The sequence below is a fragment of the Haliotis cracherodii genome, unplaced genomic scaffold (genome assembly GCF_022045235.1).
Source record: "Haliotis cracherodii isolate W230 unplaced genomic scaffold, xgHalCrac1.p SCAF_1, whole genome shotgun sequence".
Classification (NCBI taxonomy): Eukaryota; Metazoa; Mollusca; class Gastropoda; order Lepetellida; family Haliotidae; genus Haliotis; species Haliotis cracherodii.
In genome coordinates, this window is record NW_027266264.1 from 62,038,379 (window position 1) to 62,054,668 (window position 16,290).

The 16,290-nt window shown below is 40.0% G+C and overlaps 1 protein-coding gene across 1 annotated transcript; it reads left to right on the top strand.

Moving 5' to 3' along the window:
• The first annotated feature begins 1,388 nt into the window (after positions 1 to 1,388).
• On the top strand, positions 1,389 to 15,313 carry LOC139466904 (probable G-protein coupled receptor 142). The gene is made up of 2 exons (XM_071248632.1): positions 1,389 to 1,471; positions 13,627 to 15,313. Exons 1-2 carry the CDS (start codon positions 1,397 to 1,399, stop codon positions 14,767 to 14,769), a joined length of 1,218 nt encoding a protein of 405 aa, XP_071104733.1. The 5' UTR covers positions 1,389 to 1,396; the 3' UTR covers positions 14,770 to 15,313.
• Positions 15,314 to 16,290: the final 977 nt, after the last annotated feature.

Here is a 16,290-nt window from a genome sequence, read left to right on the forward strand (position 1 = left end):
ATATGTAAATGGTTAGTTTCACCAAGACGGTTCGATACGTTTATCCAATGTGGCGGATAATTGGTCTTGTCTTGACATGTTTGTGTTCTATAGCGTTAAGTGGCACTACTGACACGTGAAGATCTGGGTTAAAACTGGTGTTCAGCAACCCACGCTTGTCCAAGCAGGTTTCTAACGGGATCAAACGGTCAGGCTCGTTGACTTGGCTGCATGTCATCGTATCGTATACAAATTGTATAGATCGATGTTCAAGATGTTCAGACTCAATTATTTAAAGACAACAGGTATATATTGCTGAGTGCACTCAGACATTTCATTTCTACCACCACCACCACCACCACCACCACCACTACTAATGCTACTACAACTACTACTACTACTACTACTACTACTACTACTACTACTTTGTTGTTTAACGCCTCACTCAGCAATGGTCTAGTTATATGACGGCGGTCTGTAATAATCGAGTCTGTACAACCAATCCAGCGATTGACATCATGAGCATCGGTCCATACAATTGGGATTGCATCAACCAAGTCAGCGAGCCTGACCACCCAATCCCGTTAGTTGCCTCTTACGACCAGTGTAGTCGCCTTTTACGGAAAGCATGACCTATTCTACCCCGGATCTTCATCGGTCCAACTACTACTACTACTACTACTACTACTACTACTACTACTACTACTATCATTCTCCTGAGAGGGGATATTATAGATCGGGTGGTAAGCTAGGTGACTCGGTTCATTGCGTGTTATCTTGAGACCACAGCGTGGATAGTTGCTCATAATGTCAGTCACTGGATTGACTGACCCAGATTCGAATATTATCGTCTTACAGCTGGACTATTGCAGACCGTAGCCCCAACAACTAACAAACAGCACTATATAAGTTCAATAATACAAATAACTGCTTCCTTTTGCTGCCGATAATTCTGTTATCTCATACTTGGGTTTTGTTTCGAGAAGGTTGAAATTCTATTTGTGGATAACATGAAACACATTTACAGGAAAATACTGCGCGTTAAAATTAATGTACTTTACGTGGCTCATTGCCATCATTTTGATAATAAGTGTTTGTGCTAATTTATGTGGCTTTGGAGCCATATCTGGTTACTTGTTTACAACGTCAACTAAAAGAACCGTGCGTCATACAAGCATCTTCAAAACAATGTGATCTATAGTCCATCAGGTTGGCAAACATTTTGGTTCACTTTCACCGTTCTGGGATGTTTACAGCATATCATAGTCAATAAGCTTCCTCGAGAAGAAGCATCTTTTTCTCCCGCTGAACAGCCACCAGAGCAGGCGCGCTTGATTGGTCGTCCTAGATCAATACAGAATGCCGAGCTAGAGGCTGGAGGCTAGGTGTTTCAAGATCAGGACAAGGGAGGAGAGCCATGTCTGCGGAAGACTCGCTAACTTCTTCCTCTTCTCTGGAGTCTTACCCGCAACACGCTTTACCCATAAACACGGTGAGTTGTTTGTTTAAGACTTATTGACTATAGTTACATTGTTTACATGTGTTCAATTGAAGCAAACTAGTATTGAGATATAACTTGTTTCATAATCAAAATTATGTCTTATTAGGTATTAATTGAAATTAAATCCAGGCTGTGGTGTGGACATATAAGTTGTAATCTTGTTCAAATTTATGAAATGGTACAGAGATGAATAAAAATTGAAGGGTGCTGTTCTGTATCCGTCTCAAGTTAGGCTCTTCTTGTTTACAGTTTTTGTGAAATCTGTACTTTCTGTCCCCAAATCGTTCTACTGAAATGAATGCCACCAGTTGTGTGTGCCCTCAGTTCATACAATGTACAGCTCATACCTTGTTTCCCGAGAAAGATAATATTCGACATGGACACTAAAAACAGATACACTGTGTCATGACAAAAACAAGTGTCCTGAGTAAGTTTATGTTCGCCACACTCTTACTATATCCACCCAGTTGATACACAGGGCGGTTTCGAAAGTAAAAACAATTTTATTCATCCACTAAAAACGTGTTTCTCCGTGTTGATACAAAAGTGCTGCCGGGCTTCTGTAGTTAAGTGGAAATATGCAAACTTAATTGTAATTTTTTTAAACATAATTCTCACAATATGATTAATGGACTAAATTCACTGTGAATAGCATACATGAAGAAAAAGTATTGGGTTGTATTATTGTCTGGATAATAACAGAAACTGCATTTGAAAATGAAACTGTAATTTGTACGAATACATTTGCATGTGTATATTACCTCGTGTGGCTTCTTGAGTTGGTGACCAGTAGTCTACACCTGTGTTTGCTGTGAACGCCTTCAGTGTACTGCTTTGCTTGTCCAGATTCGGTTATTTGCCGACCGATGCGACACACCTTTAATTGTCTTGCTGTGGCATAAACTCTATTCACTCAATTCTACTTTGTCTGAAACACGCATTTCTTGTAAAACGACATCTTCAAGGCTCCAACATAATCTCGGGTATCTCTTACCCGATTTAATCTACCGAAGGATTCGTTATAAGACATCTTTAAATTCATCGCTACTTTCTTTGATGTCACCGTTCACAGTTGACTGGGCACACATCACAAAATCTGTAGTCACTGTAGACACAATATGGCGACATCTTGCGTCAGTCGTCAACATCTTGCATGATCACAATAGCATTGTCCATAAAAGGCGTCAGTTCCGACATCTCAACCATTAATTTTCAATCATTGATAATGTAGAATATTCAATTTATGATATGGTGGCGGGTATTTATTGATTTTTGTCTGCAATATATTGACTGGGTAAACTTGCGAATCACTCAGGCGCGATATCTTTATTAAATGTAGCTGATGTCCTCTTATTGATTAAATGTTACATTGTATGATATAAACTTTTATTCGGAGTGAGTGCGTTAGTATTGTTTTACGCCGCTTTCAGCAATATTCCAGCAATATCACGACGGGGGACATAAAACATGGGCTTCACACATTGTACCCATATGGGCAATAGAACCCGAATCTTCGACCTGACGAGCGATCACTTTAACCACTAGGCTAACCCCCCCCCCCCCCCCCCCCCCCCCGCCCCTTTCTACTTTTGAATCTACATGTACATACAGCGTCGTATGTAGATCAGTGCAAACACCGTTTGAAACGTCATCAACAGCAATATAAACTAAGGATTATTATTTAACACTTGACGTGGCATTACCAGCACTGATATGTCACATATCCACCACAGTGAGTCTTTAAACAGTATGTCAGCTATATCAAGGCGCGTCAGCTTGACGTGAGAGGAAACCCCGATCTGAATCAGGCCTTACACGTTTATCGCTGTGTTGAAACCTACCGGCATGGTTATAGTGCTAAGAAAACAAGATACATAACCAGGACGAATCTGTGATGTCCACCAGGCACTCTATTTGACCCAAGGCGAATAAGATTATTCTTTGCAGTTTGACCGGGGCTGAACTGCGCGTACAATCTTTAAAAAAAGTTACACTTTGACGTGAGTTGAACATGCATGACATTGTACAAATGAAATAACGTCCAAGTCATTGTCAAATAATTGTCTCCGTAGCTGGAGTCTCATTATATTGGGGGCACGGGTGGCCCAGTCGTCTAAGGCACCGCGATTCGCTGTGCAGAGTTGCGTCCCTTGGGCAAGCCAGAAACCTATGATTGTGGGTTCGAATCCCGGTTCGATCCGATTATGTTTCTAGGTTTGTCAGCACCATACCCGTGCTCGTGGGTTTCACCGAAGTGGTAAACGTCTGAGACCTGCATCACTTCGGGCTTTCCTCCCACATTAAGCTGACACGCCGCGATATGACTGGAATACTGTTAAAAGCGGCGTTAAACCCAACTCATTCACTCACTCATTATACTGTTGCAAAATTAGGCCTCGGTTGATTTGTGAAAAATTATGACTACTACATGCAATACTGTAACCATTGTTGCCTTGCTGTTCTTATAACATCTATCCTGCCACAGTATTTGTTCAGGTGAAATTCTACATTTGGAGTAAAATACAGAATATATATTTTGAAAACAAGATAGTTCTTTTATTTATCAGCGTCATTGTAACGGATTACTTCCGAAGAACGTAAAGATGTTAAGATCAACAAAGCGTAGTCAACCAGTTCTAAGCAGCAATTTGCGTTGGGAAGTCGATAAGAGAAGCATGTGTAAGAAGGCAGGCATAAAACAGTATGCGTTGGGGTGAGTGAGTGAGTGAGTGAGTAAGTATGGTTTTACACGGCTTTGGGCAGCAATATTCCAGCAATATCACGGCGGATGACAACAGAATGGGCTTTACACATTGTATCCATGTGGGTAATCGAACCCGGGCCTTCGCCGTGTCGAGCGAACGCTTTAACCACTAGCCTACCCCACCGCCCCAGTATGCGTTGGGAAGTATATAAGAGAAGCATGTGTAAGAAGGCAGGACTAAAACAGTTTGCGTTAAGAGGCAAGAATAAAGAAGTATGCGTAGGGAAGTAGATAACAGAAGCATGTGTAAGAAGGAAAGACTAGAGCAGTATGCGTTAACTTAGGAGGCAGCAGTAAAACATCATGCTTTGAGAAGTCGATGTGTTACAGAAGCAACTGTAAGGAGGCAGGAAGAAAGCAGCACGCCTTGGAAAATAGCTAACAGAAGCACGTGTGAGAAGGCAGGAATAGGGTAGTATGCGTTGTGAAGTAGATGACAGAAGCACGTGTGAGGAGTCAGGGATAGAGCAGTATGCGTTGTGAAGTAGATGACAGAAGACTTGTGAGAAGGCAGGAATAGGGTAGTATGCGTTGTGAAGTAGATGACAGAAGCACGTGTGAGAAGGCAGGAATAGAACAGTATGCGTTGCAAAGCAGATAACAGAAGCACGTGTGAGAAGGCAGGAATAACGAAACTTGCTTCAGGAGACAGGGATAAAGTAGCATCTGTTTGGATATAGATAACAGAAGCATGTGTTTGGAATCAGGAAAACAGTAGCGTGCCCTGGAAGCAGATAACAAATGTAAGAAGTTGGGAATAAAGAAGCCTGCGTTGGGAGGCAGGAGTAAAACATTCTGCCTTATGAAAAAGGAACAGTATGTGTAACGACGCATAAATAAGACATAAGGTGTTAGGGCTATCCACATGCGCAATATTACTCGAAATAAAGTGATCGCAAGAGACAAGGTGCCTGATATTTTCACAATATTATTATTTATTTGTATTCGATAAAGTGCCTTTCAAAACTGGATTACACTTTCACAATCTTGTACTCCATGACAGCGATAATATAGCAGGAGGGGTCTTTTTCGGCTCACTGGAAATATACAATTTAAAGTTACGGAAAACTTCGAAATACTGGTTATCAATCATTTCAAAATATCCTTTTATTTTTCTTATAGTTTTGCTCCTCTGACATGATCAAACACATAAGTATGGCTAAATGGCTTTGTTATGGCTTTTGAATAAGTGTCACCGGTTGGATAGAAAACGCTCACCTATTCGCGATCATTTGGCATCACCACTATTTGATAGTGATTCATCAACACACGCCTATGATATAGTCGGAATCGTACAAGGTACTGCTTGCAGTGGAAATTTCCTACGATGATGGAAAGGGTTTCCACATCAGCCTGGGCCCCACAATTGCTCATACCTATGCGTTCAGTGTTGTTATACGGTCCATATATTCAAGCGTTGAAATGAACAAAGTCTCATTCTAATTCATATTAACAAATGCGATACATTTCATATATTAATGATTTGTAAACTTTAAGGTGTTTCTCATTTCATAAACAATGCATATGCCATGTGCCAAATATGGCCTTTATCATTTACAGTCACGAGCTCTCAATGTCAAATCACTTTGATAGCTTTTCAAAGGTTAAATGATATCAATAGAAAATTACTGCCCAACAGGAAGGAATCGATTATGACCTTAATGAGCTGTATACAAATGACAATGTCGTTTTCGTATGATGTTTCGTTAGAATTGTTTGTCAACCATCTCTCTTCCTATTCGGATTTTTTATGAACAATTATCGTTCTATCGGCAATCAATCTACATACCATTGAACAAGCAGTGACATCGGGACCTTTGGTAACGTTTGATAAGGTAAACAGATCGTATCTATGTGTTTTATTGACATGGTTTATTAGCAACCTGAAGCCATCGTAGAAAGTAACATGAACACCATCCATTCATCATTTAGAGTATCGTGGGGTGCAGCAACATAAACTGCTACTTTGTAGATAAAAACTGACTGATAAAGTGTTATCGGAAAAACATGCTGCTTTTCATGAGCATGCTGCTTTACCTCTCAGCACTGGTGTACACACATTTCCCCACGCAATGAATGAAATTCAGGTCCATTTTCAAGAGACACGTTTACATTCCGTGTACATTCCATACGCTATCACACATGTTCTCTGTAAATGTCATATCTTGGCATTTTTAGCTGGGGGAAGTACGCCATCGATGATATATATTTCCTGCTCACAAGTAGTCGCGTACTCAAGTACTCGCTTCTTTAGCCTATGGCTATGCTTTTGGTAGTCGCATATACAACGCTGGTGTCTGCTGGTTGCACGCTCGAATCCCCGATTCGTCTTGATTATGATCCTTGGTTTGTCAGAACCATACCCATGCTCGTGGATTTCACCAAAGCAGCAAATAACTTTCCTCAACATTTCAGTCATTTAAAGCAAAATTAAAGACACATTTGTTCAAAAACGCTTTCCGGAGTGACATTTGAATGTAGCTTCACATGGACGTTAGCGCATTATAAGTACACATTATTATTATTATTATTATTATTATTATTATTATTATTATTATTATAGCACGCTGTCCTCTGACTTACCAAAAACCGCCGCTCTAATAGAGAAAAAAAATACACCGTTAATGCTGAGCACCATTCAGGGTAACGACAAGTTCCATCCCTTGACGCTTTTTGGTATGACGCGGCCAGGGATCGAACCCCGGACCTTCCGCTCTCCGGGCGAACCCTGTACCACTAGACCACTTGGGCGGTTCCGTGCGAGAAAACAAATCCCCAGCACATCCCATTAAACATTGTTTTCTTTTATTATTACATTGGATGCACAATGAAGACTTATTGTTATTTGTTCTTCAAAATAAAGAGGCTAACATTCATAGACATTTTTGTTATCAATTCTAACTGCCATTCAAAGACTTGGCTTTTGTGGTCATACGATGAAAGAGTTTTTTACAAGACATAAAGACAAGACATGGAAGCAGAACAACCTGTAGTCCAGTGACCGTGACCCTGACAGGCGATCTGGTACGGTGGAAGGTTAATAGGTGGACATTAATATGAATAATTGATGATAGCTATTGAACACACGCTTGCTTGTCTCTGTTTATATCTGAGGAGCTATGTCATAATACTTTACTTTAATCATGCACAAAATCAAGTACTCTCCTAATGTCAGACTACAGAGTGATCAATTTAAATGGTCAGTGTGGCCAGTTTTTGTAAAGATTTTGTAATAAAAACATGGGATACCTAGGGAAATCTGAGACATTGTATCTACGTAAGTTTGCCAATCGTGAACATAAACACAAGTATTGATGTTTGATTGACTTGAATCAAAAATGGTGGGACTGTCAATTTGCCCAAGCCCAGTTACATGTAGCTTGCAATAATATAGCTTTGACAATGCAGCCAAAACCATCAGAAAAAATTGTTTGGTCTATTTTGCAACAAATTCAAACAAATTAAATTATCTTTGCAGTCCCCGATGTCATGTGTTGGTAAGTCGACAAGGAGTGATGTTTCAGTACTACTTGCGGTGATACATACTGAAGAATGGGTCAAACTAAAATTAGGGAAATTAAGTCAGAGAAGTGTACAGGTGAACAGTGAGTGAGTTTTGTGTTACGCCGCTTTTAGTAACATTCCAGCAATATCACGGCGGTGGACACCAGAATAGGCTTCACACATTGTACCCATGTGGGTAACCAAACCAGGGTCTTCGGCGTGACGAGCGAACGCTTTAAACACTAGGCTACCCCATCGCCCCAACAGGTGAAGAGATGCCTAGGGACAGCATAAAAAAGTCAATCACTAAAAAAGTCTAGTTGATTGTGTCATCTTACTACCAAGTCCGTTTATCGAGTTTGTCTTCAACTGCAGAAAAGATGTCGATTTTCGATGTTTGTTCCGATACCAGAATAGGTATAATAGGTCCCCATCGACCTATGACTGTCGTACAAGGCGACTATATGGATCATGTTAACTGGATTGATTGGATGTCGTTGTACCCCGGCGGCGTGGGACGTTGCTAATTATATCGATCACTTGATTGTCTGGTCCATACTCGATTATTTACAGTCTGCGCCATATAGGTGGGAGATTGCAGAGTGCATCTTTAAGCCCCGAACAGACAGACAAACAATACAGATTCTGCTGGGGCCGGAAAAGTTATAAAATGTGAAATAACGGGTTTACATGTTGGAATTTAGGAGCGCTTTCATCTAGAAATGAAAGTGTTGTTTATCCTGAACATACTGATTCATCGGAATTGATGTCACCCTCTTATCCAACACGGAAATTCTTTGTCTCCTGTTTTCCTTATATTCCGGGAAGGAAATTGATGCAGCGTCTTTGTTAAAAGATTAATTCATCTCTTTGAGAGAGAAGAGATTGTCCATGCGTAACGTCGATATTGGTATTTTATTAGAATGTTCTTTCAACCACACATTACAGATGTTTTTAGGTGTGTGAAATAAAACGCGGAGGCATTTTCATCTTCGATTATGGAACAATTTTTATCATATTGGTCCTTCGTTTGCTTCACCTGGTAATGTAAGTGCAATTAGTGACCCTTTTCCGTCTTAAAAAGTCGATATTGTGAAAATGTTTGGCCTGAGGTAATTGATTATTTGCTTGTCGATATTGCTACCGCCCTCTTTCTATTTATTTCTTGCGAGGCTATGATTTATGTCAGTCCACAAGCCCCACGCTCTTAACCAATAATCTGCATACAAATACGAAATTTTATATTTTGCAAGATCAACGTTGACACATTTAATGGCTATTCCCACATAATTATTATGTCAGCAATGCCACAACAGATCCAAATGTCACGTTCCTTCTCTGATGGTATCGTCCCAGGCTTCAGTCCAGGTGTAATGATTTCTTTCTAGTTATTTTCCTCATGACGTGATTGGGAAATTAGTGAGTGAGTGAGTATGGTGTTACGCAATATTCCAGCAATATCACGGTGGGTACACTCAGAAATGGGCTTCACACATTGTACCCATGTCGGGAATCGAACCCGGGTCTTCGGCGTGACGAGCCAACGCTTTAACCACTAGGCTACCCGACCGCCCCTGATACGGAAATTAACCGTAATAATACTGGACAATACCATTGACTGATAACACAATCGCAGATGGGTTAGGAAGTAACAATTAACACTAAATGAAAACATTTATTTTATCATTTCAACCAAACTGGACTATGAAAGGTAAGTAATATATATCATGTGCTCGTTTAAAGCAACATACAAGAATGAGAGAAAGCGGCATGAAGCTATATTGTAGTATCCTCTGCAAAAAACAACAACACAAAAGCAGCAAAATCTTAAATATCTGACAGAGTGTTGCCGACATCAAAACAAAATAAATACCAAAAATGAATTGGTTATTTCTGCATCGATTGGGATTGATTTGTGTGGTACTGCAAAAATGTGGTAACAAAATTGGAAAAATCGCAAAAAACACAACCACTTGAGAGCCTTTCGCCGAAATACACCAACATGACATGCACGTGAAACATCACTTGTTGGGCTGTGAAAGCGTTGGGTTTTCATTTGCATGTTATCACAGTCTTACAGCATAATCAGCGAAAACATGCCACGACTGAAGGAAGCCCAAAGCAACAACGCTATCGGCGGACTGCACACATGACAGTCATCTTTTCCACGTGGCACCATGCACAATAACAAGACTGTGGAGCTGTTATCGGACAAACGGGACAACACGGGACCTTCCCAGTTCCGGTTGACCACTTATCACTACAGGCAGATTCATACGGCAACGTCACTTACTTGAAAGAACCACCACGGGCACCTCTACAACTACAGCTATACCAGGATTGCGTAGGATAATCAGCCCAGACAGTGAAGAACTGTTCACGTGCTGAAGGTATTCTCACCTTACCACCAGTTCCAGGTGTCATTTAACGGACCAGCATCTTCAGCTGCGACGTCAATGGTGTCAAAGTCACAGAGTATGGTCACAACTGCGATGGAGACAAGTTTGGTTTAGTGACGAGTCATGTTTTATGCTTCGTCGTGCGGATGTCAGTCGCCGTGTTCACAGGAACATTATGCACAAAACTGCATACAGGAAGTGGACAGATTTGGTGGTGGTAGAGTGAGGATGTGGGCAGCCTTCCCTTACCCTGGAAGAACAGATGTGGTGCTAGATCTGGGGATTTTGACATCAAAACGTTACTCGGATTAGATTTTTAGGCCACCCATCCTTCCAAATATACAACAAGCGAACGCCATTCTTCCAACATGACAACGCCCGCCCTCACTCACACGGCAAGACTGACAACAGCCTTTTGTCAGGTATCATAACATCCTGGTCTCGCAATGCCCCCCCCCCCCCCCCCCCCCCAATCCTATCTCCTATTATTACACTCAATGGAACATTCATGGGATGCACTGGTTCACCGAGTGCGGGCACGTCAACAACAGCCACAGAACACAGTTTGCACAATCACTGCAGGGAATGTGGGTGAACCTTTCCTAAGCCAAACTTCGGGAGCGGATTGTTTCCATGGGACGACGATGCCAGTCAGTTTTGGAATCAAATAGAGGCCATACAAGATATTGTGAATTGATGACCTTCGCCTTGACAATCTGCTTTTCCATGTATGCCATATGGAACCTTGGTCGATGACAATGATGAGTACCAATTTGGAATAATCGATAACAATCTATTGATTATTTTTATGATATATAAAATATACATCTAAAATAACATTTGCGTTTCTTTTTTGCAGAGCATATATGAATGTATACACTTGTCCATACATATATCTGATTTGATTGTTCTTGTAGTGTAAGTGGTGAATCGTTTGGTACATATTTGCTCACTCTCACGTTAGAATTCTCAAAATATGTATAATACTGCATGACAAATTAATGTTACTAACAGTATTTAAAATGGAGCTGTGTTGTCTTTCTTCCAAATCTGACCGCCTCCGTGGTCTAGTGGTAAAGCGTCCGCCCGGAGAGCGGAAGGTCCGGGGTTTGATCCCCGTCCGCGTCATACTAAAAGACGTTAAAATATGGTACTTGTTGTTACCCTGTCCGGCATTAGGGGGCTAAAACAAGGACTGGTTGGCTCGAGGTCAGTATGTGCATGCACATCGCCATATATGTGCAATAATTTTGAATAATCCCATTTCACCTCACATCACCTTCTTCCAAATCTGTAGCATACACTCATGTTATCATGTGAAGATGTATTTTGCACCTTGTGTGACACAATGCATCATTTCCTCTCGAAGGACTTATTTTCACTCGAATTGTGTGACGTTAATTGACAGCGCAGATACCATGTCTGAGCTGTCTATTGCTGCATGTATGTTTAGTGTAATGCGATAACGTAGCGTGTGTTTATCTATGAGCCGAATTTGTTGCAGACTAAAATCAATCTATCAACAACATTGATTTTTTTACTTTTCAAGAAAGGCAATAAACGTTCGAATTGTACCGTTTTTCTCATATTCCAGTAGTTCTGTATTTTCAAATAATAGGCGGTTTATATATTCTTCTTGATTTTCTGTTTTGGAATTATTATCATTATGACTTTAGTTTTGTTATTTGTTTAACAACCCAGTCAACATTCCAGCTTTATCATGGCGGTCTGTAAATAATCGAGTTCGGGCCAGATGATCTAGTGATTGATATTATGAGCAACGTCCCACGCCGTCGGGGTACAAAACTACAATGTCAAGCTATCAACCAAGTCACCGAGCCTGAGCCACCAAGTATTATGACACCAAGAGTTTAGTTTTATAACGGCTTCGATGCAGACACTGAATGTTACAATGCGAATGTTTTTATTATAGTCTTATACTTATTCAATATTACCGTTAATATTTGATCATTGTATTTCCTTTTGTAAATATACACTTTAGTGTAACAGCGTTTAAACAATATTCAGTGAAACACTGTTAGTCCGGAGCTCCACCTTCCGTCCCTTCACAGTTGCGAACGTCTACGCATTATTAATGAAACAGTACTACGGACTTTGATTCTTTTACCAGGAAATTCGTAAATCTGCACAATAGAACCGGATAGATTAGGTTCCACTGTGATTTCTATTTCGGTCAGAGGGTCTTTTTCATGTGACGCTGTTTTCGTTTCAATTGAAATGTTGAAAACCTACTTGTTAAATCTAAATTGTGTTTGTGGAGTTGATCAAAAACCAAAAAAGATACGAAGTATAATGAACAGTTTACACTCCTTAGGAAGCTGAGAATACAACTGATGTGTACACTGTCACGTTGGTAAGAGTGATTATACATATTTATCATGCATACAAAGCATGCCCCACTATGATATGGAAGTATTAACATTGAACTGTAAGAGTATTGAAAGTGGAACATGATTTGAAGAATCGTTCACGAAGACATGGTTCAGTATTACTACACGTAAGATAAAATTCTCCTAGCACTAATTATCTGCTGACCACATGCCTCCATTAAAAGTAATCTGTCCGTTTATTAATTTACTGTTCATGAGCAACGTTAACGTGATGACCTTGACCACTGACCTCGTGACATGTTCAAGACTACCGTGACATATGCAGCATTCTCTAAAACTCTCAATAATCTCCACATGCCTTTCAGGAAAGAAAGTATAACCACCAAAAAAAAGAATCCCAAACCAGCTCTCCTAACATTTTCATGTAGCTTCTGGCGATGCAGGTGTATTTCTTGATGTAAAACCATTTATTCATCATCAATCGCGTGTGAAATAGAATAAAGGACATAACAAAAACGGGATGATTCGCTTTTGGAAAATACGTATTGTCTCAGGTTGAAAGAATTTGAAGCATAATTTGCTGACGTTTTCGGTGTCAAACTATTAAACGTTCTGTAACAAGTAATATAAGATGTATTTGTGACATGACTGTCGTGATGAACAGCCATTGCAGCTAACATGTTATTGCTGTTGCAGCCATTCCCCGGATTAGTAACTAATAAAGACAACTACTACTGACATGAAACAAAGAGCGCTGCTTAATTCTTCTTATGGGATCGCCAAGAATAAAATTCAAAGTTGTTTGAGTGTCAAATATTTTAATTGTGAATGATAGATATTATATATTTTTTTCTTTATGTCGAACAATATTCTAGCAGCTCCAGCTTTGGTTTTCAACATTTCATAACGTTTGAGGTACAATCAAGCATGCTCTTTCTACCAAGATTTAAAGGATCACACGACGCTTCATCAAATGATCTTTGATCAGGCTAACAGCATTTAAGTCCGAATTAAGTTTTATGGTATGGTCGGACTCGCACAATCGATTCTGCTTTTAGCAAATATTTCACATGATTATGGAAAGAATTTTGTCGCTTTTATTTACATATTTCCATTTCTACATTTCAGGCCATGAATGCAACATCGAGTGCCGATTTCAACTCAACCACAAGTTCCCCCCCAAAACTGATCGAAGTGCACACATTGGAGATCCTACTATGGGTATTAGAGAAACATGTGCCATTTGCAATTGCAGTCAATAAGTGTGTTACTCCTATCTGGTACGCTATTGGTACCATTGGCAACATCATGTCGGCTGCTATTTGGTTGAGCCCTCGCCTACGGTCATTCAACAGTCCAGCTTACTATCTTGCATCCTTGGCAATCGCAGATGAAGTATTCCTCTTACTGCACGTCTTCTATGAATTGGAAAACCCGTGGCTGATTGGTGCGCTTAATCTCAGTGGATGGTGTGAGACGTGGAACCTTTTGTATATGGCAGCCCAATATACGTGTGTGTTACTGGTATTTGCTTTTACGGTTGAACGATTCCTGTCAATATGTCACCCTTTCAGGTCCGAAAGGTTTAGCCGTACATCTCGCTCACCTAAAGTTATTGTGGCAATTGTCATGATTTCGGTTATGTTTGCTTCTCCACAGGCATACTTCTGGCACATCACAAGCTATTCAGAATGTCAGCTGCGACATAGTGAAACTGCTCAGGGGGAGAAATCATTCTATTATATCTGGTCCTGGGGCTCAGAGATGATTGTGTTTGGAATTGTTCCCATTCTGGTCTTGTTTGCAAATATTTGTGTTCTTAGGAAGATGCGCCATGTTGGCCAGTTGAAGATAAAGGACGCTACAACTATCTCTACCGCCAACATGAGATACTTATCAACCACCATCACGCTGCTTTGGGTATCTTTTTTTCTCATTATTACAACTCTCCCAGTGACGATAACATTTGCTATTCAAAACAGGATAACACTTGGTCCAAACCTCCCCCTTCAGGAAATGGCGGAGAACTCAACCTGGCAATCCTACTTCTCCTATTACACTGCGAGGACAATAATAAAAGAAATAGGCATGTGTCATCATGTATGTAATATATTTATCTATTGCCTCACCAGCAAAAGGTTTCGCCGCAGAGTAATGCATATCCTGTGTGGGCCTCTGGTTTGTTCGAAACCCGCAGAACGGGAAGAGTCTTGGAGAAATCCAAGCCCTTTGTTAAAGGATACGACAAAGATCTGTCTTAATTCAAGATAAACGTTTTCTTTAACTCCCAGCCTCTTGCCATTTGACTCAATTGCTCACTGCATACTTAAAGTTGCGCGGTTTAAATGGTATCAGTTTAAGACCGTCAGGATTTATTACAAGGTCTTTGATGCCAGACATGTTAAAACATATGCCTTTACTTATGAAACACTTTATTCACGAAGAAAACGCTTCCCTTCACCTGTTTACTTTTGTGGATGCTCACAGTTCTTCAGGTATCTGTCTACTTTTGACAAGTGCTCACAACTGACTGAATGCTCTGACGACATGGACATATATAGAATCGGAAGATGGTATTCTACTGTATATAAATCTATGGACTGAAAAAATGCATTTTATGTAAATAACCGAAAACTTTACGCGGATTCGTAAAGTAATGGATACTATTTTATACTCTTTCCTTAACTGTTTTAAAGGATTGCATAATTAAGGGATAACTGTTGTACATTCCTTCTTGTTATGGTACATTCCATTCCCTTCTTACAGTTGAACAATTGTCTGTTACTTCAAATTCATATCTGTTTGATGTTCGATTTCGTTTTTGTATATGCTAGTGTCTTAGTGGCAGTACTACTTTGGTTATACATTTTAAATATTTCCGTTTGAAATAAAAGTTACATTTGAGTAAAATGTTATTTTTGACACTCTGGATGTGTAAATGTAGTTCCAGTATTACTGCACTGGTACCGTTTGTATCAAACATTAAGGATACATTTAACCTCCATTTACTAATGTCCTTTTAGATTCTACTGTTTCTAACTATAAATGACAACACCCTTACATAACGGGCCATTATCTTTATAGGGGTTTGGGGATACCGTTTTAATCCGCATTAAACCAACCATGCCTAATAATATGCGCTAATATGCACGGTTCCTGTTGGCATTGATACCTCAAAACGATTTGTTTCGTTGTTGTTTGACATTGCACTCAGCAATATTCCAGCTATATGACGGCGGTCTGTAAATAATCGAGTCTGGACAGTGATTGATATCATGCGCATCTATAATATTGCTGAGTGTGGCGTTGAATAACAAACAAACAAAGATCCACGCAATTGGGATACAATGACATGCATCAACCACGTCAGCATGCCTGACCACCCGATGCCGTTAGTCGCCTCTTACGACATGCATGGGTTGCGGAAGACGTATTCGAACCCGGATCTTCACAGATCACTTCCAAAAGCGGTCAAGTACATCACAGATGAACGTCAAAAGTAATTTGGCAATTACTTAACAAAATTGCGAGTAGAGAGAGCAGATACTACGAAGCCACTTGGCAGATGACAGAAAGGGGAATGTGCAAAAAAAAGTTTTCGAAATTGTGGGGATATAATAGAGGAATACACTAATTTATTTGGATAATACTCTTAAAATGACATTTTACACTAAATGTATCATTAATTAATGATAGTTAATGGTAGTTTAATGACGGATTTCTACAATTCATTTCGATGCTGCCTTTAACACATAAAAAGTTTTAAGGTTAATTTACCATTAAGAAATATTG